This window comes from Podarcis pityusensis (genome assembly GCF_964106645.2).
Source record: "Podarcis pityusensis genome assembly, chromosome: 5".
Classification (NCBI taxonomy): Eukaryota; Metazoa; Chordata; class Lepidosauria; order Squamata; family Lacertidae; genus Podarcis; species Podarcis pityusensis.
Genome location: NC_138032.1, coordinates 94,976,736 through 94,999,181, shown reverse-complemented (window position 1 = coordinate 94,999,181; position 22,446 = coordinate 94,976,736). Strand labels below are relative to the sequence as shown.

Here is a 22,446-nt window from a genome sequence, read left to right as displayed (position 1 = left end):
TTTTGTGCTGTTTGTTTTGTGAGCAAGCGACAGTTAACACAGTAGGAGTCTCCTTCCACAATAAATATTTATTTTTTTACTCATCTTGCACTTATTTTCATTGGATTGGGAGGAGAAATTATGGCTGGCTTGTGTGTGTGTTAGCAACCCTTTCCCCTTCATTAACCCTTTAGAAGTTGCAGCAGCTGTTGAGTGGGGCGTAGGGAAGATTGATTTGCCTATTCCAGAGCACCTTCCAAACTATTTCATAGAATCATAGAATCATAGAGTTGGAAGAGACCACAAGGGCCATCGAGTCCAACCCCCTGCCAAGCAGGAAACACCATCAGAGCACTCCTGACATATGGTTGTCAAGCCTCTGCTTCAAGACCTCCAAAGAAGGAGACTCCACCACACTCCTTGGCACCAAATTCCACTGTCAAACAGCTCTTACTGTCAGGAAGTTCTTCCTAATGTTTAGGTGGAATCTTCTTTCTTGTAGTTTGGATCCATTGCTCCGTGTCCGCTTCTCTGGAGCAGCAGAAAACAACCTTTCTCCCTCCTCTATGTGACATCCTTTTATATATTTGAACATGGCTATCATATCACCCCTTAACCTCCTCTTCTCCAGGCTAAACATGCCCAGCTCCCTTAGCCGTTCCTCATAAGGCATCGTTTCCAGGAAAAGTGCATGGATCTGCTCCCAGCAAGCCCCCCCAACCCCCCCCCCAGTTTATATCCAGAATTACTTGAATGCAGAGGAATGGAGGGCAATGTGGTCGCTGTTATTGTAAGCAAATCGAGACCTCAGCCGGCGTGTTTCACAGTGGAGCAGGAAAAGGCTTGCTGAAGTCTTTGCGGATGATTTGCGTTTCTCGTGACAGCTGGAGACAAGGCTCCATGATTTAGGGGCCTGGTGGCTTAAAGTTTGATTTCAGTGGAAAATTTAATTTTGTGTGCTTGAGAGCTCCTTCCACTATCTGGGGTCCCACAGCCTTCTGCATTTACTTAAGAAGCTATGAAGGAAGGGGGGGCATCTGGCATAGGATTAGACCATTTTCTCTGCTTCCCACTCTGTGGGCCATTAGTTTCCCCACATCACTTGGCCACTTACTGCTCTCTCCATCATGTCCCTCTGCTGAGTTGTCCAGCTCTCAGCTGCTTCCTTTGTGATATTTTCTTTACTCTGGCTCGTCTTCCAAACCAAGCTGTGTCAAATATGACCTGCCTTACTCAGTTATGCAGCCCATGTGGTATCTGAAATCTTGGCTACAAGTACATTTCCTCAGAAACCTTTTTGGGGAAAGTTCAGTTTACACTAGCAAATTTGAAAAGAAACATGTGGCTTATCCACCATGAAATGGCACTACCAAAAGCATACACACAAATTCGGTAGTATGCATAATATCAAAACAGAACCCCGGAGCTATTTTTGTAGATCGCAACCTGGTTTGCAACATTCTGACTCGTTCTCCCAAAACTCCATCAGACATTTGTGTGGACTATGGAGCAGAACACAGAACAGGGCCGTTAGATAGGAGCAGATAGATACTGAGTGTTGCTCAAGTGCAGTTACAAATCATAGCCTGTTGTATTATGGTTCTTTTTACCTTCCATTGCTTTTGATTGTAAGATGCTTTGGACTGACTCAGTAATATAAAACAGGACAAACTGTGAGAATCAAGCTGCCCAGCCTTGTGGAGAGATACACCAGCGGACACCAGCTGGACATCTTTGTCAGGCATGGGTTTGGGGTCTCCGGCAGTGCCCAAAACAGCTTTTCTGACTATTGTTAATGACAAACCGAGAAATAATAATAATAATAATAATAATAATAATAATTTATTATTTATACCCCGCCCATCTGGCTGGGCTTCCCCAGCCACTCTGGGCGGCTTCCAAGAAATATTAAAATACTGTAGTACATCAAACATTAAAAGCCTCCCTAAACAGGGCTGCCTTCAGATGTCTTCTAAAAGTCTGGTAGTTGTTGTTCTCTTTGACATCTGGTGGGAGGGCGTTCCACAGGGAGGGCGCCACTACCGAGAAGGCCCTCTGCCTGGTTCCCTGTAACTTGGCTTCTTGCAGTGAGGGAACCGCCAGAAGGCCCTCGGAGCTGGACCTCAGTGTCCGGGTAGAACGATGGGGTGGAGAAAGACACTAACATCCCTAGATTTAATCAAACCTACGCCAGCAGCTGGAACTTCCTGGGGATTTGGCAATACTTCTGTCCCCAGCATTTTCCTTTTGCTCAGGGCCAGCCCACCCATGAGGTAAAGGTGAAGCAATTGTTTCAGGCACTAGGGTCCACCTGGGCAGCAGATTCTGATGTCATTGAATCATAGAATTATAGAGTTGGAAGGGACCACGAGGGTCATCTAGTCCAACCCCCTGCAACGCAGGAACTATTGCACAAAATGGGGCTTGAACCCACAACCCCGAGAGCCTCATGTTTTACTGACTGAGATATTCCTATGTTGATCTTTCATCCCTTCTGGTTACTGTTATACATCTTCCCCAATCCCTTTCACGCTGGTGGGGATGGGGGTGCCATTTTCGGGGCCACCTCAGGAGCCAAAATGTCTAGGGCTGGGTCTGCTTTTGCTGCTCTCAGCCTCCTCTGAAGGAAAAATAAATGGGGGAAGCCACTGTATGCCCTCTAGCCTAGTGAGAGGACCCCGTCTCCTCTGAACTGTATTTAAGCCAGGCTGCTGAGGCCTTTGAATTGCAGCAAAAGTAGCACCTGGAACTTAAGTGTCAGTTAGCTTTCATTTTATACTCACGTATTTAAATTCTTTGGCAATGCTGTATTTGTTCCATAATTGCTAAATTGTTGGTTGGTTGGTTTTTGTTTTTGCAAAATGCACTCCTCTTAGCCCAGTGCTTGTGTTATTGTGATATTTTGAAGTTTGTGGCGGGTCTACACAGGGTGGGGAGCAGGGCTGGGTGGCTCGCGGTGCTTGGAAAGCCATGAGAAGCGTGTCACCAGAAATAGCCCCACACACCTGCAAGCCCCTGCTGAGGGCCAGAAGACATGACCAGGACTGTTCTGAAATCATGCCTGGCCTCCTGGGAGCCTCCACACCCATGGGGGGGGTGCTGGGGTCCCACGTGGAATTTCCCTCGCCCTCGTGGGTGGAGGACGGACATGTCTTGTGCCAAGAAATGGCTTTTAAAGGGAGCTGCTCCGCTGCATACAAAACACTGACACAGAACCAAGCTATCTATGGGCGATTTAGCTGTTGGCTCCCCATTCATATGCAGTGTGCTGCAGTAAAGAGGTGGCCTCTGTCTGGTATACTCCATTCCTGAGATAGGTGGCTCCCTCTGCACCATCAAATAGCTTCAAATGCACATTTCTGGACAAATCTACAAGCCACAGTTTTGGACAAACCCTACATTATTTGGAAAGGGTGTGGAGTCAGTTCCAAAGGTTTGAGAAGCACTGCGTTAAATGTAAGACATTTAGGAACACTCAAACATGCTGACCTCGGGGTGCTTACAACATTCTTCCTTCCCGCCCATGTTTCTCCTGGTTCCAAATTACTTCTTTCAGGAATGGGATCAATGTGTTAACAATTTTGAATCCCAGATTTTGTTCAGGCAGCGGCACATGCGCAAGTTTTCCAGCTGCAGATAAGGGTGCTGAAGTGCAACAGGGAAATTTAGGGAAGCTTTTAATGTTTAATAGGTTATTGTGTTTTGTTGGAAGCCGCCCAGAGTGGCTGGGGAAACCCAGCCAGATGGGCGGGGTATAAATAATAAATTATTATTATATTATTATTATTAAATGTAGCATGTCGGCATTTAATACCAAAGCAGTTGTAAATGACTGGGCTTACCTGATATTTTTCCTATTGCAATTAACCACTAGATGGCAGTGACGCACCTTTAAATGTTTTAAAGAACTTTTCATTCCTTCTTTGAGTCTGCAAAGAACCTATGCTTGCTTGCCTCCAGATGGAGGGTTTTTTCCTTGATATGCAGGTGCACTTAATCTTTTGAAAATATATGAAAGGCCCATAAAACCCTTCTTTGCTGCATAAGGTCTAGCACATTCCCTGGAACTTAATGTGTACCTAGGAGTACTTCAAGGCACCAGAAGAATTATATGGTGAAAGGCGGAAACCTTTTACCCTGAAGGAGCAAGGAGATTTGTCCGTTGTCTCCTTCAAACCCTGCCACCAAGCAATTTCCTCTTTCCTGTTCTGCAGTTTAATGTATGAGGAGCAAACTCCAGCAAGAGAAAAAACATGCTCTTTCCATTAATGCTTGGGTAAAGATATTATGGGGACATGGGTGGCGCTGTGGGTTAAACCACAGAGCCTAGGACTTGCCAATCAGAAGGTCACGGTTCGAATCCCCACAACGGGGTGAGCTCCCGTTGCTCGGTCCCAGCTCCTGCCAACTTAGCAGTTCGAAAGCATGCCAGTGGAAGTAGATAAATAGGTACCGCTCCGGCGGGAAGGTAAACGGCATTTCCGTGCGCTGCTCTGGTTCGCCAGAAGCTGCTTAGACATGCTGGCCACATGACCCGGAAGCTGTACGCCGGCTCCCTCGGCTAATAAAGCAAGATGAGCGCCGCAACCCAGAGTCGGTCATGACTGGACCTAATGGTCAGGGGTCCCTTTACCTTTACCTTTAAAGATATTATGCCCAAAGGACTTGGGTCATTTAATCCTCACTAGTCTTCTGAGGTGGGTTTCTACGGTTCCCATTTACAGATGGTTATGTCCACAAAATGGAAGCTGGCAAAATGGATCCGCAAAGATGTGCTCTGCAGGGAAGTGTCTTCAGGGACCAGGCCATTGGCAGATCAATTCATTTTTGTTTTTTTTAAAGTGTTTTAAATGCTTTATAACACTGTGACTCCAGATGCCGCTGTAGAGTTTGATCCTTCAGCAACATGATTTCCCATTATGAGCTCTTCAACGCGTTTTCCTGAAACGTTTTTTTGATGTGTCTAGATCCACCCCAAACCCTGCTTTACAATGATCTCTGCAAATGTGAGATTAAGGCTGGCAATATTAACCCTGCCATGTGGGAATCCCTTGCAAATGACCACAGTGCCTGGAGACAGGCAGGTCAAACATCCACAGCAGTGACCGGAGGAGGAATGGCCGCTGGGAAGAGTGTAAAGAGAAGAAACGCCCTGGCGCATCTGCAGCAGCAAAACCGGACACCTTCCTCTGCCCCAGCTGCAACAAAACATGTCTCTCCTGTATCAGTCTCTACAGCAGGGGTCAGCGAACTTTTTCAGCTGTGGGCCAGTCCACTGTCCCTCAGACCATGTGGTTGGCCAGACTATATTTTGGAAAAAAAAGAAAAATGAACAAATTCCTATGCCCCACAAATAACCCAGAAATGCATTTTAAATAAAAGGACACATTCTACTCCTGTAAAAACATGCTGATTCACGGACCGTCCGCGGGCTGGATTGAGAAGGCGATAGAGTTGCATCCGGCCCCCGGGCCTTACTTTGCCTGCCCATGCTCTACAGTCACAACCTTCCAACAGTTTGACTTCACCCCAAAGGCAAACTCTTCCACTGTCTCCTGTGACAACAACAAAATGTATGCTATCTTTGTGTAGGGCTTGGATTTGAGGGTGGGAACAACAACACCACGCATCACAACACCACACAACAATAGGTTGGATGTGCAAGAGAACCACTACACCCCTGGCAGAAGTGAGCACGACATAAGTGTATAAGATCCCATGTTCATTCTGCACCGTCTCCAGGTAGGGCTGGGAAACATTCCTGTCTCAACCCCTGCTAGGCTGCATCAAAGTGGACCAATGGCCTGGCTCATATGTCGGAGCTTCCCATGTCTCATGTTGCTATGCTTCCCTTTTGGGTATTCACCTGAGCACACGTGGGCTGGGGGGGTGCCAGACACACGCAAGTCCCACCCCCATTACTCCCAGACCTGTGGGCTCCGCTTTCAACCTGGCATGCTCAGCCTGTGCAGGGTTTCTAAGCATGAAATGGGACTGGCCCCTCCTGTAGATCCTGCACCTGGAGGTGAATAATAATAATAATAATAATAATTTATACCCCGCCCATCTGGCTGAGTTCCCCAGCCACTCTGGGCAGCTCCCAATGAAGTGTTAAGAACAATACAGCATTACATAGTAAAAACTTCCCTAAACAGGGCCGCCTTCAGATGTCTTTTAAAGATACGATAGCTGCTTATTTCCTTGACATCTGGTGGGAGGGCGTTTCACAGGGCGGGCGCCATTACTGAGAAGGCCCTCTGTCTGGTTCCCTGTAACCTCACCTCTTGCAATGAGGTGACTGCCAGAAGGCCCTTGGCGCTGGATTTCAGTGTCTGGGCTGGACGATGGGGGTGGAGATGCTCCTTCAGGTATACTGGACCAAGGCCGTTTAGAGCTTTAAAGGTCAGCACCAACACTTTGAATTGTGCTCGGAATCTTACTGGGAGCCAATGCAGATCTCTCAGGACTGGTGTTATATGGTCCCGGCGGCCACTCCCAGTCACCAGTCTAGCTGCCACATTCTGGATTAATTGCAGTTTCTGAGTCACCTTCAAAGGTAAACCCACATAGAGCACATTGCAGTAGTCCAAGCGGGAGATAACTAGAGCATGCACCACTCTGGCAAGACAGTCCACACGCAGGTAGGGTCTCAGCCTGTGTACCAGATGGAGCTGGTAAATAGCTGCCCTGGACACAGAATTGACCTGCGCCTCCATGGACAGCTGTGAGTCGAAAATGACACCTGGTCTTTCAGGGGCACAGTTACCCCATTCAGGACCAGGGAGTCCCCCACACTCACCCGCCCCCTGTCCTCCAAAAACAGTACTTCTGTCTTGTCAGGATTCAACCTCAATCTGTTAACCACCATACATCCTCCAACCACCTCCAGACACTCACACAGGACATTCACCGCTTCACTGGTTCTGATTTAAAAGAGAGGTAGAGCTGGGTATCATCTGCATACGGATGAACACCCAGCCCAAACCCCCTGATGATCTCTCCCAGCGGCTTCATATAGATATTAAAAAGCATGGGGGAGAGGACGGAACCCTGAGGCACCCCACAAGTGAGAGTCCAGGGGTCTGAACACTCACCTCCCAACACCACTTTCTGGACACAGCCCAGGAGAAAGGAGCAGAACCACTGTATAACACTATAATCCCAGCCCCTCTAGATGGTCCAGAAGGATGTTATGGTCAATGGTGTCAAAGGCTGCTGAGAGATCCAGCAGAACTAGGAAACAGCTCTCACCTTTATCCCCAGCCCACCGGAGATCATAGACTAGCGCTACCAAGGCAGTTTCAGTCCCATGGTGAGGCCTGAATCCTGACTTGAAGGGATCCAAATTGTCCGCTTCTTCCAGGCGTGCCTGGAGTTGTTCAGCAACCACCCACTCAATCATCTTGCCCAAGAATGGTAGATTTGAGACTGGGCGATAGTTGGCTATATTGGCCGGGTCTAAACAGTGGTGTAGCGTGGGGGGTGCAGGGGGGGCGGCCACACCGGGCGCAACATCTGGGGGTTAGGGTTAGAGGGCACAAATCCACGGGTTAGGGGGCGCAAATTACTTGCCTTGCCCCGGGTGCTGACAACCCACGCTACGCCACTGGGTCTAAAGATGTTTTTTTAAGAAGTGGTTTAATGACTGCCTCTTTCAGCAGGTCTGGGAAGTCTCCCTCGCCGGCTATCGATGGCCGCAGCCAGAGCGGCTGTGTTCTGCCTCCAGAGATAGGATACTTCTGAATGCCAATTTCTGGAAACTGCAAGATGGGATGGTGCTCAGCTCCTGTTTGTGGGCTTCCTATAGGCCTCTGGTTGGCCACTCTGCATCCTGGATGATGGAGGAGATGGGTCCCTGGCTGGATACAGGAGCCCATCTTATGTTCCTACGCTGTGATTTTTCTGAGTGAGGCAAAGGGGGGAAATGCTGCTTAGAACTTGGGCTGATCAAAGATTTCGCTGCCACTGAGTGGAAAGCTTCTGATATATGAAGCACAACATAGTTTGCAGCCATTCTCCCTGGCTTGGCTCCTTGGGAAAAAGGCTAAGCACCACCATATATCTCTGTGGTGGCATGTATCAGTCAGCCATAATAAAACAAACAGCTGCATCAGCTTCGTGCATTATGAAAAGACAATGCAAATTCTTCCCACAGGGAGTTGCAGAAGGTCACTGAAGATATTGCAACTGATTCTTTACAAAATGCTATTCCACACACCCCTCTCTCTCCTAATTCTTTGCACGCAAGGCAGCCATAAAGTGTGTGTGTTGGGGGGGGGGGGCGAACTGAGCTACCCTTCCATGTTGTGATTGACAGAAAGCAGCGGGAGAGCCTTGTCATCCAGCCGTGAGGAACAACTATATGATCATTGTGGAATTTCTAAGCCCTCCCAACCAGAAATGACCTTCTGTTGCGTCTGATGTGCAAATCCACTTGGATACCTGACTTCCCCCTAGTGAGGCTTCCAGCCCTTTCTCTCCTCTAGCTGCCTCCGTGCAGCACATCCCCCGCAGAAACATGCAACCCCCTCAAGTGCAAACCAAGGCATATGGAAAAATCATATTTCTCCTCCGTTTGATCAAACCTCTTTCTCAAGCCCATAAAGTATGTGCAATATAAGGAAAGAGTTGGCCAAGGCCCATACCACAAGTCATTTCTGCCATGGAACATGATAGCTTTCAAACCGAGTAATCATACCAAATATATGAAAATGTAGAGGACATTCATACACACACAGAGAGAGAAAGACTTTAATCAAATGACCTGTGGCATAAAAGCCTACCTGGCTTGATATTAAATATATTGTCTACAGTACGTATAGCTACAAACACACACACAGTCCTATGATTTATCAGTAGCACATGTGGGCAAACATGTGAAGTAAAATTGTAATATTCTCTGGCCATATCAAAATCTCCACTGCTCCCCCACCCTCTCAATATTTCCGTTACCACCATAGCCCAGTTAGGCAAGTGAGATGGGGCTGTTAAACTGGGAACTACAGGGACACGGGACCTTTATCTGTCTGTTTAAGACCATTTCCAAACTGCTTAATATCATTTTACGAAACCCTGAGTGGTCTACCGCAAGACTCAAATGTAAAATAATTCCATCCGCACAAACGTCAAAGGCGCAGTACAGGATCCTAAATTACAAGACAGCAGGGTCCATCTTTAGTTGTCGTGGGGATGCCTGAGGCAAGAGGAACATCTTCAGAGGACATCTGAAACTTAGGCAACTGATGGGGCTTCCCATATTGCAGGTGCAAGAGAATTCCAAAGGGAAGGAGCAACAGCAGAAAAGGCTCTTCTGTGATTCACCGGCATACAATGGCCTATAATACCCCATGCCATTAGTAGCTGAGATTACCTGGGGGTCTCTTATCTACCAGGTCTATAATGGGGCAAATAACATCCAACCCTCTAACGCATGGGTAGGCAAACTAAGGCCCAGGAGCCGGATCCGGTCCATTCACGTTCTATATCTGGCCCAAGGACGGTCCGGGAATCAGCATGTTTTTATATCAGTAGAATGTCACCTTTTATTTAAAATGCATCCCTGGGTTATTTGTGGGGCATAGGAATTCATTCATATTTCCCCCCCCCCCCAAAATATAGTCCCCCCCCCCACAAGGTCTGAGGGACAGTGGACTGGCCCCCTGTTGAAAAAGTTTGCTGACCCCTGCGAGTCTAACACTATTGCAATAGCTCAGTCTCCCAAGCAGCTGATATTTGGCAACAGCCCTGGCACTGTATGCCGCGTGTAAGGTCCCCTCTTTTTAAAAGAGGAAGCTGTCCTCTGCCCTTTCACCCTCGCTTCGCTCTTGGTGCACATTCCTGTGTTCCCTCCTAATCCAGCCTGAGCACCGTGCATGAAGAACTTCTCCAGATACAAATAAATATGTGTTTCTGTTCCTGTATTAATAGATTTACACCCCCCCTCTTTCTCCCTCATTCAAAGCATCTGAACAAGAAGCATAGAAGCAACACCAATCTGATCACTAAAACACAAATGAGCAAAACTGACAACAGCAGCCAAAGCACAAAGCACAGCTTTAACCAGCCACCTGCTAATGAGTGACAAAAGGCAAAAGCTTGTCTGTAAAGAAAAGTTCTCAATTGCTGGCAGAACACAGATAAAGAGGAAAATAACCTCACTTCATCTCTTTAGGGGCAGGAGGTCTACATGTGGGAGACCAGTGCAGAAAAAAAAGCCTTTAACTTTACTATTTGCAGGCACCTAAAATGCCAATTGTATATGTAAGTTTGTGAGACCAAATAGGCTTGCACAAGATTTGGAACACATGTTTCTCCTGCCCCCATTTGGATGTTAAATATATAGGAGGATGAGATTCAAGAAGCTGCCTTATAGTCAGCAACAGCCACCACCTTTTCTCTAAATTGTGAACAAAGGAAAGGAGAATGTCTTGGGACTGACCTCCCTCACCCAAGGCTTTGTTTGCCATCTACCCTAATAGCTGGCATTGGCTGTGAGCACTGGGCGCACTAGATGGGCAGCTTGGCTGATGCAATGAAGCAACAACTAATGCACTTACGTTTCCATCAAACTAAATGTCAGGAAAGAAGTTAAAAATAAACTCCAGGCTGGCTTAACATTCAGACCAAGCCTTTTTATGATAGGAAAATGGACTTCTTGGTAATTCAAGAAGCTCAGATTCCTAGAGGTGTTGGAATGGAAACCCAATTACTCCACGCAGTTTTCCATGGCAGACATACCTGCGTCTTTGAGAGAGGCCACCAAGCGAAGCAACACTCTCATTTGCCACAGCAGAAGATGAGCATTGCAAATACTAGCATTTTTGCATTTGGGCTGGAAGATATACGACGAGGAAAATCCAGAGTTGAACAGGAGTATAAGGTACCTTCTCTCCTTCCCCTGGCCAATCTCTTGAGAAAGTTTCGCCAACGTAATTCTGGAACGCCTTCAGCAAGATCTTATCCCAAGCTCCGAGGGCTTTTTAAAAAGCTATCCTGACCAAGCTCTTGTTTAAATTGGCTCAAGTCAACTCGAACCACATATTTATTTGCATCTATAATAGTTCTTCAAGCAGAGAGCTCTGTGATGACCACTCAGCCAATTCTGATCTACACATGTGGCAGAACGAGGCGCAAATGAGCCTTGGTGCCCTGTGCCCTCAATTTGGTCCTTAGCATAGGCACAGGTTCCATTCGGTCTCAGACATTCTGAAGTTGGATCTTGAACCAGAATTTGATATGCAACTGATACTGAATCTGACGCTGCTTGGGGTTGCCTATATTGCCCACCTGAATAACAAATAGAACCCTTGGCAGACGGTCTGTGAATCCGACCTCATTTTTTTAATAAAAAAACCCCTAACCACTGCATTCAGCACAGTATAATGAAGTCAGGGGTCACATATGAACAGAACCAGCTATTGCTGTTGCAAATGTAGCACACATTATTATAACAAGTTGCTACACCAGGACCACATAAGAAGATAAAATCTGGATTAGAATGTGGGAGTTCTCGGTTTAGTGACGCTAGACCACTATTCTAAATATAATCAACATAGAAGCGAAAAGCAAACACTTTTGGCTTAGCGAATGGAGAGTTAAAAGAAAAGTGACAGGCTTATATTGGCAGTAATGCACCCCACACTTCCATTAGGTTTACAGGGAATATTTCCATGTAAACAGTCAGGACAGCCAACTTCAAATATTTTGAAGAAATGTTTATTTAACAACTAAATACATGCTAAAAGAAATAATTTACAGCAGCAGTTTTATTACATTCCCTCCCTCTCACTTTTCTCCAGTTTTCTAGTTCCCATCTGAGCTGGAGCAATATAAATATAGAAGTGGCATTGTTTACTTGGAAGGAATGCACCTTGTGGAACGGACCAGAGCGGCTGTGATGTCGAAGCCACCCTTTTCCTCGCAGGAGGGGCAAGATCTTATATCTGAGCCTTCTGGCACCACAAGGGAGCCTTGTTGGAGAGCAGTGCTTCTTCACGCGGCGCCTCCTTGCTTGTTGAAAAGGATTTCCATCTCTGCTGGCTAACGGGTAGCTAGCAGAGACCGAATTGGTAAACTCATTCAATTGCTCTTGGTAAATAAATATTTGTAGAAAGAGGGATTCCTAACTGAGTATTCCTATGCATTGAATTTGCTTTGGGGATTTTTAATTAATATAGTGACACGATCCACTTTAGCTTTCTGAAACTGTTCACACTTAAGATTGCAGCAGAAAGGAGGTTAACCAAAGAACCTCTTTGAAAAATCTTTGGGTGCTCATTCCATGGTGAGACACCTCCCCCCTTATGTCTGCTCTTTTTATACCATCACGAAAGCAGGACAGGGTGGTGGTGGGAGTTTCTTGGAAGAGTCCTGCAGGATCAGGTCAGTGGGGCAGCTATTCCAGCAGCGATCTCTTACGGTGGCCAACCAGATGTTTGTGGGAGAGCGCCAAGCAGAACCTGAGACCAGGAGCCCTCTCTCTTCCTGGGGTTTCCAGCAGCTGGTAATCAGATACACTGCTCCCTCATATCGTGGAGCCACAGCATAGACACCCTGGCTAGTGGCCATTGATAGCTTTCCCCTCCATGGATTTCTCCAGTCCTCTGTTGGAGCCATCTAAGTTGGGAGCAAAGCTCCACAGTTGGATTCTGCTTCATCGGATGCCACAAGAGTCCAGAGAGAGGGAAAAGAACATTTTTCTATCCACTTTGCACAACCAGGCGGCGACAGCCCCAGCCCCAGGGATCATAAGGAAGCAATAAAGACTCTGACAATGTACCGTATTTTTTGCTCTATAAGACTTACTTTTTCTCTCCTAAAAAGTAAGGGGAAATGTGTGTGCGTCTTATGGAGCAATTGCAGGCTGCACAGCTATCCCAGAAGCCAGAACAGCAAGAGGGATTGCTGCTTTCACTGCACAGTGATCCCTCTTGCTGTTCTGGCTTCTGAGATTCAGAATATTTTTTTTTCTTGTTTTCCTCCTCCAAAAACTATGTGCGTCTTGTGGTCTGGTGCATCTTATCGAGCAAAAATACGGCATACGGAATTGAAATTAGGCCACAACTTTATTAAACTTCCGAATGAGGAAGACCTTGGCTTAGGCCTTGGAAGTGTATCCCTCCCAGCTAGGGGGAACTGGGGCTTATCAGGGTAAATAGGATATGGGGGTGCTCTGCGAGTTGTAAGTATAGCAGGCAGCCCAGCCCATATCCCCACACGCAGGGTAGTTCCCTGATGACCTTTCGGTGTATGGCCAGTGGCACCCATATATATATATCCCCTTTAAGAGGGGGACCCTGGAATTGCCACCACAGGGGAGTGAGTCACCACTTCATACCCCCCCCCCCCAATAGGGAAGAAAAGACTAAAGGATTCCACCCAAGGCCATAACCGGCAAAGTTGTGACGAATTGCTACAGGGAAGACAAAACCTGCCACTGCAGGAAAATTTTTGCCCGGTCCTTCAACAGCAACCAGTCAAAGACCGTAGCAGCGCCCACTAAACAGGAAGAAAAAGTTAACCTGCAAACAAGAAACATAAACAAAGGGAGGGTTGGGTGGGTGAAGCTCCTGAGCCAACTGCCTGGATACTGTCGGCTCCACCCCCTTATATATATATAGGACTGGCCCCACCTCCCAGCAATGAAACCTGCCTACTGAAGCTGGGCGTGAACCTCCAAAAATTAACACTGAGAGGCAGGCCAGTCCCTGTTTGCCAGTAAGTTCCCTGGGAACTGTAGCACCATGTGCAATCCCACAAAGGGCACCCACAATGTAAAGTGTGAGTGCTCATTCCCCATAATATGCATTATTTTATGAACTTCCGTCATGTCTCCTTCGACTCACCTTTGCTGGAGTGGGTCGATCTTCCACCAGAGGATCTATTATCAAAGGCAGGTTGAGATAAAGAGTGAGAGAGTTATCCTTATTCCATAGTGGGTGTGTTTAGGATCGCAGCTTGTCCGATTTCATTGAAACAATGGGCTGTCATCAATGTCCCCCCCCCCCAAGAAAAAATGTGTGGGAGCTCACTATGAAGTTGTCACAGTAAGTCACAGGGCAACTCGGGGCAGCCCTGAACAGATGCCAGTTTGACAACAGCCGCATTCACCACCCGTGGAGGTGCTAAAAATGACAATAAGTGGCTCCGTAGCTGGTTTGGGGACTGCTCCTGGTTCTGGGGCAGGTCAGATAAATGTGACTCTGCCTCTCTCATGTACTTAGATTCAGGTAGACGGTTGGGTGTCTTGGAAGGTTCCTCATGCAAATGCGCACATGTGCAATGGTAGAGGCCGGGCGGGAGAGCTTAAAGTCTGCTGCTGTTACACAGGAGATGGATTAAAGAAAAGGGAATATGAATTGGTCCCTTAGCACGGCTAGGTGCTAGGTCAGGGGTGTTCAAACATTTTTCAGAGAGGGCCAGATGTGATGAAGTGAACATGCATGAGGGCTGACCAAAGTTGCTGACACCTTTTTTTTAGGATTGAAGTTGCTGAGGTGTTTTTTGGATTTCCCCCCAAAGTTGTTGACCTTTTGTTAGGGTTGAAGGTGCTGAGCTTTTTTTTGGGGGGGGGGGGTTGCCCAGGAAATAAACTGCCACAAGGGCCAGATTAAACCGACAGGCAGGCTGGAATAGGCCCCCGGGCCAAAATTTGGACATGCCTGCGCTAGGTGGAGTGACAGATATTTTTAAAAGTGTAGACTTGCACATGCTGGCCAGCTTCTGTTTTGACTTCATATGTTTTGGGCTTTTCAAAAGTACGTAAATGCAAGAAGCAGGAGGGGAGCTCTGGCCCACAGTGGCACCCCCTTGAGAGGTGCCGGAACTGGTCTCTGGGGTGCTCTGGCTGAAGAAAAGCACTGGCTGTCATGTCATAATTTCCAGAGAGGCAGTCGTGTTTAGTCTGTTGAGGTAACAACACCACAAAGATTCTTGTTGCATTTGAAAACTACCATCCACATAAGCTCATGCCACAAGTCTTTGAGCTGCCGCAGGACTATGTGTTCTTTCTCTTATCGATGCAGGAGAAAAACTAATAGGGGAACTTCAATGTTCTTGTCGAAATTCAAACCATGTTCAGAGAGTTTGTGGTTACAAATAGTGGGCACTTTAAAGTCCAGTGTAGTTCAATGAGAGAATCATCTAAGTATGTGCTTCACCCTCAGTGAAATAACAGGGTCATAAAATGTCTTTGGCCTTCAGCTAGAACATGCTCTCCCCCCCCCCCATTTCATTCTGCTCTTCTCCATAAATTGAACATGAATCTAGTGATGTCTTACTAAACTGAAACAGTGCATTTATCTCAGCAAGGGTATCTTCCAAAATCTCATACCTGCTGGGAATTCGTGTTCTTTTGCATAACATGAAATACTCTGTGTGCACACAGGGCATTGCTTCTCCCACCTGCGAAACAGTCCTTTGCTTAGCAATTTGTGTCCTCCATCATGGAGAGCACGCATTGCGGTGAGATCACCTAAACTGCCTCCCTGTTGTGGGGCAGGACCGTTTGGATAGCCACAACTCCCCATTGGTTGCCCCTCGGTTGCTGGGGCAGAAATTTGGCCTGTTGGGTCATCTATTGGCTGCCAAGGGGCTGTTTAAGCTGCTGCATGTTGCTGGGAGCTCCTCTTTCTTACGACGTGCATCAGATCACACTCCCTCCCTCCCTAGATTTAGGGTTTCTACCTTTGGCCTTGCTATGCCTGTCTAGGGGTCGTCTGTTTTTGGAGCAGGGGCCCGGTAGGAATTTTGCCATCTGGCAGATTGGCTGATACCACTTAGTTTTTGCCTACCATGTAGCAAATCATCACAACTTTGTAATGTTGGCTGTTAGGCATTGGTTCAATGTTTTAGGGAGGGGATATGGTTGGCTGTGCCTGCCCCTCCATCGCTGCTGCTAGGGAATTCTGTTAAAGGAATCCAGGGGCTCGCCTTGCTTTTGTCCGAACCCTGTCAAGGGACTAGGGCCATGCCAGAGCCCCTGGGAGCATCTGGGGTGAGCTGTGAGATCGAAGCCAGCTTCTCGCTCCCCCAGGATGCTTTCCCTTACTGACCTCTGGTGGTGCCCAGTGTCAGTCCTGTTCCTGCCACTGTGCAGGTTCAGGTAGTCTGGAACCAATGCCTAAGCAACCACTCACATGCTGTAATCAATAAAGTTGTGGCCAAAATTTAATGCCCCAAACCTTAAACTAATATCTGTGTCTATTGTGTCTTCATTTGGGGGTCTTCACACAGGGCAGTGTTCCTCCCACCTGCAAAACAGTCCTTTGCTTAGCAAATGTTTGGAAGCTCCAGCGCATGCTTGCATGTGCTACCTGACTGCTAGCAGATTCAGTTAGCTGCTGTGAGAGGGAAATATACCTTGTGTCTGATGCACAGGGGCGGTTCTGGTCCAGGGATGCAGAATTCTTCTGAGTCTAGGCAGGCGCTCCTTCCTGTTAACCCTTCTTTAACTTGTTCATCAAGAACAATTCTAGCTGATTAATCTTTGAGGGTTAATTTTAAGTGGCAAATATAAATAACTTGCACTGAAAGGGCATCCATGGCTCTGGCTGCTGTTATCCATAGGGAATTAGAAAGAAATTAAAAGACAGCTTTCACTCATTACATTCTAACTGTTATTATACTTCAGCATCTCCAAAAAAAAAAGGGATACCAATATAGAGGCCTGGGTAACATGCCTGTTTATTTAAACTACCAGTGTAATTCTAGGCCTGAATACTATGAGGAAAGTCCCTTTGAGTTCAGTGGGGTTTGACTGAAGTCTGTGGGACTTATTTTCAAATAGGTCTGTGCCAGACTGTGCTCTAAGTGAGTCAAGGAATACCTGAATTACAGTGATACCTCTGGATATGAACGGGATCCATTCTGGAGCCCTGTTCACATCCTGAAGCAAACGCAACCCGCTTCTGCGCATGACGTCATTTTGACCGTCTGAGCATGCGCAAGTGGCGAAACCCGGAAGTAACGTGTTCCATTACTTCTGGGTCGCCGCGGAGCACAACCCGAAAGCGCTCAACCTGAAGCAACTTCAAGGTATGACTGTAGTTTCATGGCAGATGCTAAATCAACTAAAGCTAAAATCCTTTAACTGGTTGGCAGCTCTAGCTTAAAAGGCACCTTTGAAATGAAAGAAACAGAAATTGGGTGGTGATGATGATGAGGCAGCTAAACGGTTAGATGGAATTATTTAAAATATGCTTTTTTGTAATTCTGAGAAATAGGAGGACTAAAAAGAGGCCTGAATGGATAAAAGAACTATATGGAAAGCATTTGATGATGAATTAGTATCACATGTTTCTGTAATCTTGGTTAAGTTTTATAACAACAGTTTGGATAGGGAAATAATGGTTTATTTTATTTTTTAAAGTTCTTAGATGTAGTAATGTCTGTGGCACAACTGTGTACTATTGCAGTTCAATGGAAAGATGGGGAAATCCTTAAGGAATGGTGTGGCCACACAAACAGCAGTTTTATAGCCTGAAAACTAAAAAGGAAATGGCAAGTAAGTGTGTCTATAAGAAGGTGTTTTAGGGAATGGGGGAATAGCAGAAACATGCAAACGAGAGAGGGGGGGCAAATTCCAAAATAAGTTAGCAAGAGCTTTTGCGAAGCCTTGAGAAAGATTTATGCCAGTATCTTTTGATGCTGGAGGAAGAGGGCACTCTTTTACAGGGAAGGTAGCCTGCTAAGACCATGGTTAATTCTTACTTCTATTGTCACAGTTTTGGATTTGATGATTAGTAATATTAATTATTAGGGGACGTGGGTGGTGCTGTGGGTTAAACCACTGATCCTAGGACTTGCCAATCAGAAGGTTGGCGGTTCGAATCCCCGCGACGGGGTGAGCTCCCGTTGCTCAGTCCCAGCTCCTGCCAACCTAGCAGTTTGAAAGCACATCAAAGCACATCTGGCGGGAAGGTAAACGGCGTTTCCGTGCACTGCTCTGGCTCACCAGAAGCGGCTTATTCATGCTGGCCACATGACACAGAAAAACTCTCTGCGGGAGCAGACAAATGCTGGCTCCCTCGGCCTGCAAAGCGAGATGAGTGCCGCAACCCCAGAGTCATTCGCGGCTGGACTTAACTGTCAGGGGTCCCTTTACCTTTACCTTTAATATTAATTTCAGAATGATTGCAGCCAGTTCCCTAAGCTGCACATCAACAAAGAGGCTCAATGGTCTGGAGCAAAAGGAATTCTGCTTCAGTCTCCCTGGAAACTTTGCCCTTCTTTTGTTTTAAAGGAATCCACAAGGCCACAGATGGGTGTGTCAACAGCAGGAGCAATCTCTGTGCAGGTCTGAAGAATGGCTATTGGAGCAAGGAGAAGAGCTGAACAGGATTAAAGGGGGCACAGGTGAGTGTCTTCTTCCCACAGAGGAGCAAGTGCTGCATGAGGCTGTGCTGATTTGGAAAAGCGCTTCTTCTAATTAGGCAGTCTCTAATGTGCACATAGATAAAAGACACCACTGTCATTCGTGCATCTGATGCCTCATTTTGGCTTTTTCTGGGTGCAGGTTTGACTAGAGCAAGAAACAAATGTTGAACGTAGGGGCCATGGGCCATGATCCCTTTACACTTCCACCTCCAAGTTTCTGAGACCCTTTCATCAGTGCACAATTTCTGTGCTGGCTGGTTGACAATTTTAAAACATTTTTAAAACTGGGATAAAGTGGAAGATCGTGTTCTAAAATAACTGATTATGGAGGTAATTAATTGAATAGTTCAAACTGGAGGTATTGCTGTACTTTCTATTCAGTTGAATCAAGTACGTTCAGATTCCAGTTTAATATCTGTGCAGACTTGTTTGCTTCAGGCAGAAAAACCAGGAAAGTGCTAAAATTTTAGCACTTGCTTAAATGCCAGTGAAGTCAAATAAAATTGATTGAACATAAGAGTTAGCAAAGAAGATAGAAATCAATGTCTTCTTTAAAACTGGGTAGAGAACTTCTTTACTGATTGAGCATCATTAGAATACAAATAACCCACTTTAGCAGAAAAAAAGCATTGGTGCGACAAAAGGATTTGAATTGCCTTCGTGAAAGAATGTGTTTGTTATATAGACTTATATTTACTGCATTATGAGTCATAGGGAAAATGGATTATGGAGTGTCATGAAGTCCCATCTGATGGGATTGTATTGATTTATAAAACTGTACTTGGCAAACAAAAATGCTTGCCAGTGCACATTTTCTTCTGCAGTATTAAATAGATCAACCTTACTTAATGGTTGAAATGGGAATGAAGGGCCATTGTGTGAGTGGGGCAGGTGAGGGAAGGAATGGGGACCACTCTGAAGTATGCCAGGTGGGTGCAGAGCCCAGGAAACTCCAGAGGGCAGCTCCCACCATTTCCTCCCTAGGCGTAGGAAGAGACAAGCCATGCCTTCGATCTGCTCAGAAGCCAGTATAGGGGTGGTTTTGCCCAGGAGGCAGCAGATCTGGCCTACAAGGGGGCAGTGTAGCCGTGGCATTGGGCAATGTATTCCTTGGAGGCTGGATTCGCTGCTTTTGTGGATCCTGCCACCTGAGATGGTCACCTCACCTTGCCTCGTGTGTGGAATAGCCCCACATACTACATATAATCTATGTACCCTGAATTCTCCTCTGCTGTACCCTCCTTTTTCTAAAATAGCATTTCAAATCTGCCAACGTGTTCTATAGCCTGTCTATCCTCACAGCAACCCTGTAAAGTAGACCGTAGAGCCAGTACTAGCACCTTAGCGACCGACAAATTTATTGTGGTGTAAGCTGCCTTGGGCTGGGAACTTTTTCATCAGATGCACCATTCTTGGTAAGCCATGGCAGTTTATGCAATATTACATGACTTGCCAATCAGAAGGTTGGCGGTTCGAATCCCTGTGACGGGGTGAGCTCCTGTTGCTCGGTCCCTGCTCCTGACAACCTAGCAGTTCAAAAGCATGTCAAAGTGCAAGTAGATAAATAGGTACCACTCCAGCAGGAAGGTAAACGGCGTTTCTGTGCGCTGCTCTGGTTCTCCAGAAGCGGCTTAGTCATGCTGGCCACATGACCCGGAAGCTGTACGCTGGCTCCCTTGGCCAATAAAGCGAGATGAGCGCCGCAACCCCAGAGTCGGCCACGACTGGACCTAATGGTCAGGGGTCCCTTTACCTTTACCTTTTTTAAGGTGCTGCTGGACTATTATATTGTTCCTAATGTAAAACCACTGCTAGTTGGAAATTCAGGGAATGCAAAAGCTGGATGTAGATGGCACAAATTTGGCCATGGAAATACGTTTGCAGATACCAGTAGGGATAGCTAAATAGGGATAAGAGATCCCATATCCAGTAAGGAAATATTGCAAAATCCATTCTACTTGTGAGTGCATTCTGTACTGCATATATCTGTGTGGGCTTGTGTGTATGTGTGTACACAGTCTTTTGGTACCCCTGTTATTCTCTGGATAAAGGTCAACACTTTGCTAATCCAGCAGTTTTCAGACCTTCTACTTTTGGGGCATTGTTTTCACATTAACTTGAAAGCCCTGGAGGCTCTATTGCGTCAAAGAGATTCTGGGGCATGTTCCAATTTGTGTTGTCCACACAACCACTTGGCCCAAGTCCATTAGGCTTTATGATTGCTTTCTGTGTCATACATACCCAATATTACCCAGGTGCAGCTCTTCTCATTGAGATACCCTAGACATCTCCAAAGAATACAAGGCACTGCCAGAATGCCATCTGAAAACCACGACATTGACTGTATGAGCAGGTCAGATGGATTCTGCATCTTACAGTGTTGAGTTTTTGCCATCCACATAATGAGGTCATGAGCAGAGGAGATATTTTAATGCTATTCACAGTCTTTTGAAATTAAAAATAAAATATACAGCTTAAGTCAACCAAGTTTCCCTTCATTGCTTCAATCCATTTCTGTTTGTATCAAAGTATTATACAAGCTGAAGTCTTTCATACTGAACAATTAGGGAGGAAAAAAAGAAAATCTGTCCATGCAATACAGACTCTTTTGCCAGAAAAAAACTTGGTTTGGAAGGATAAATCAGGTTGGAAGTTACTCATCATAGAGAATGTCTGGCAAGGAGCTGAGTTTGCTGACTGTGTTGAACAAATGTTTGATAACAGACATTTAAAATTGAGCAACAGAAACCTTTGTTTTCCCTATTTAAAATAATTAAAAATTAGAATATTAGAATATTGTCAGACAAAAGCCTATTCTATTTCCTCCCCCACCCACCCACCAAGAGCTATCTTTGACTGCATATTGGTTGTGGTACATTTAAATAATTGTTTTAATAAAATACATCTTTAGGTCAAAGGTTAGGGGTGTCATCAGTAGTAGGTCAGAATGTTCCACTTGCTGCTGCTTCAGATAATTAATGGTTCTTGGCGCTCCGACTTCAGTAAGCAATCAAGCACAGTATTGATTTCCTTCTTCCAGTACATATCTAAACAAGAGGACTTGTAGACCAGAAAGGGGGGGACGGGACAAAAAACAGTCATGTGTACAACCAAGTGGGAAGGTGTTCATCAGCTGGATAAAGGTCCATGCAAGTTTTTAGGTAAGTTCAGGAAAATTAGCATGGCTGATGAGAGCTGTTCTGCACCTCCCTCTTTTATTCTTTTTCAAAATGGCAGAATGGCAGGTGACACTTTTATACCTCAAGTCCAAAGGGGATTGCCGAGACAGCCTTGCTGCAGATCCCATGAAACAATAAGTTAGTTTCGGAACAAGCTTATGTCCCCAAAATGCTGGAGAGTAGAGGTTCAGTGGTTTGTGTGTTTTTTTAACAAACAAACTGGGTTCATTTCAAACAAGATGGAAATTGTTTGAGCCTCCTAGCTCTTTGTAAACATCCACATAAAATGCCATGGGGAAAGTTCACGTATATTGCATTTTATTTCCAGTTATCTTGTCTATGCAAGTTTCTACTTGGATGAAGTTCCTAGAGGTAACTGTAGCTCAGACACTCCGTGGCGCCCTCTCAAACTCATGGGTCCTCCTATTCCTGCCTTTCTTGTTCTCTTGTAGATGCTTCCACTTGTTTGTGTTCGCCTGGGCATTGGCGGGCCTCTGGCGCCGTTGTTTGCGGTCCCTTTTCCACACCTGCTCACAAAACTCATCCATGGTGTTGAGGTTGGGGTGGTTAATGAGCTGCATGAAGTCTCTGTACCAGACCTTCTGGCTTGGGGTCATGCTGTTAGAAGCTTCCTTGATCTTGGAGGTATCTCCCTCTTCCTCTTTATGAAGCAGCTCTTCAAGGTGTTCCGTGTCGATGATCTCCAGGGTCACCTTGAGGAGAGTTTGCATGAAGCCGTGCTCCACAGCGTGGCAGAAGTAAACGCCTGAGTCCTTCCGCTGCAAGCTCCGCAGCAGTAGACCTTGCTCTGTCCGGATCAGGCGATCATCTACTTTGATCTGTCAAGGAGGCAAAGAAAGGGGTCACTGTTCTCAATAGTCCTCTCCGGCTCTCTCACAAAGCCTCAACACTG

The 22,446-nt window shown here is 46.2% G+C and overlaps 1 protein-coding gene across 1 annotated transcript in view; it reads right to left on the bottom strand.

The window, feature by feature from the left end:
* Window positions 1-20,757: 20,757 nt before the first annotated feature.
* The window catches only part of SEMA3A (semaphorin 3A), a 186,356-nt gene continuing 184,667 nt past the window's right edge, over window positions 20,758-22,446 (bottom strand). Inside the window, exon 17 of the mRNA XM_081005480.1 lies at window positions 20,758-22,372. Within this exon, the coding sequence (XP_080861606.1) occupies window positions 21,917-22,372 (456 nt within the window). The 3' untranslated portion in view covers window positions 20,758-21,916. The remainder of the gene's footprint in view (window positions 22,373-22,446) is intronic.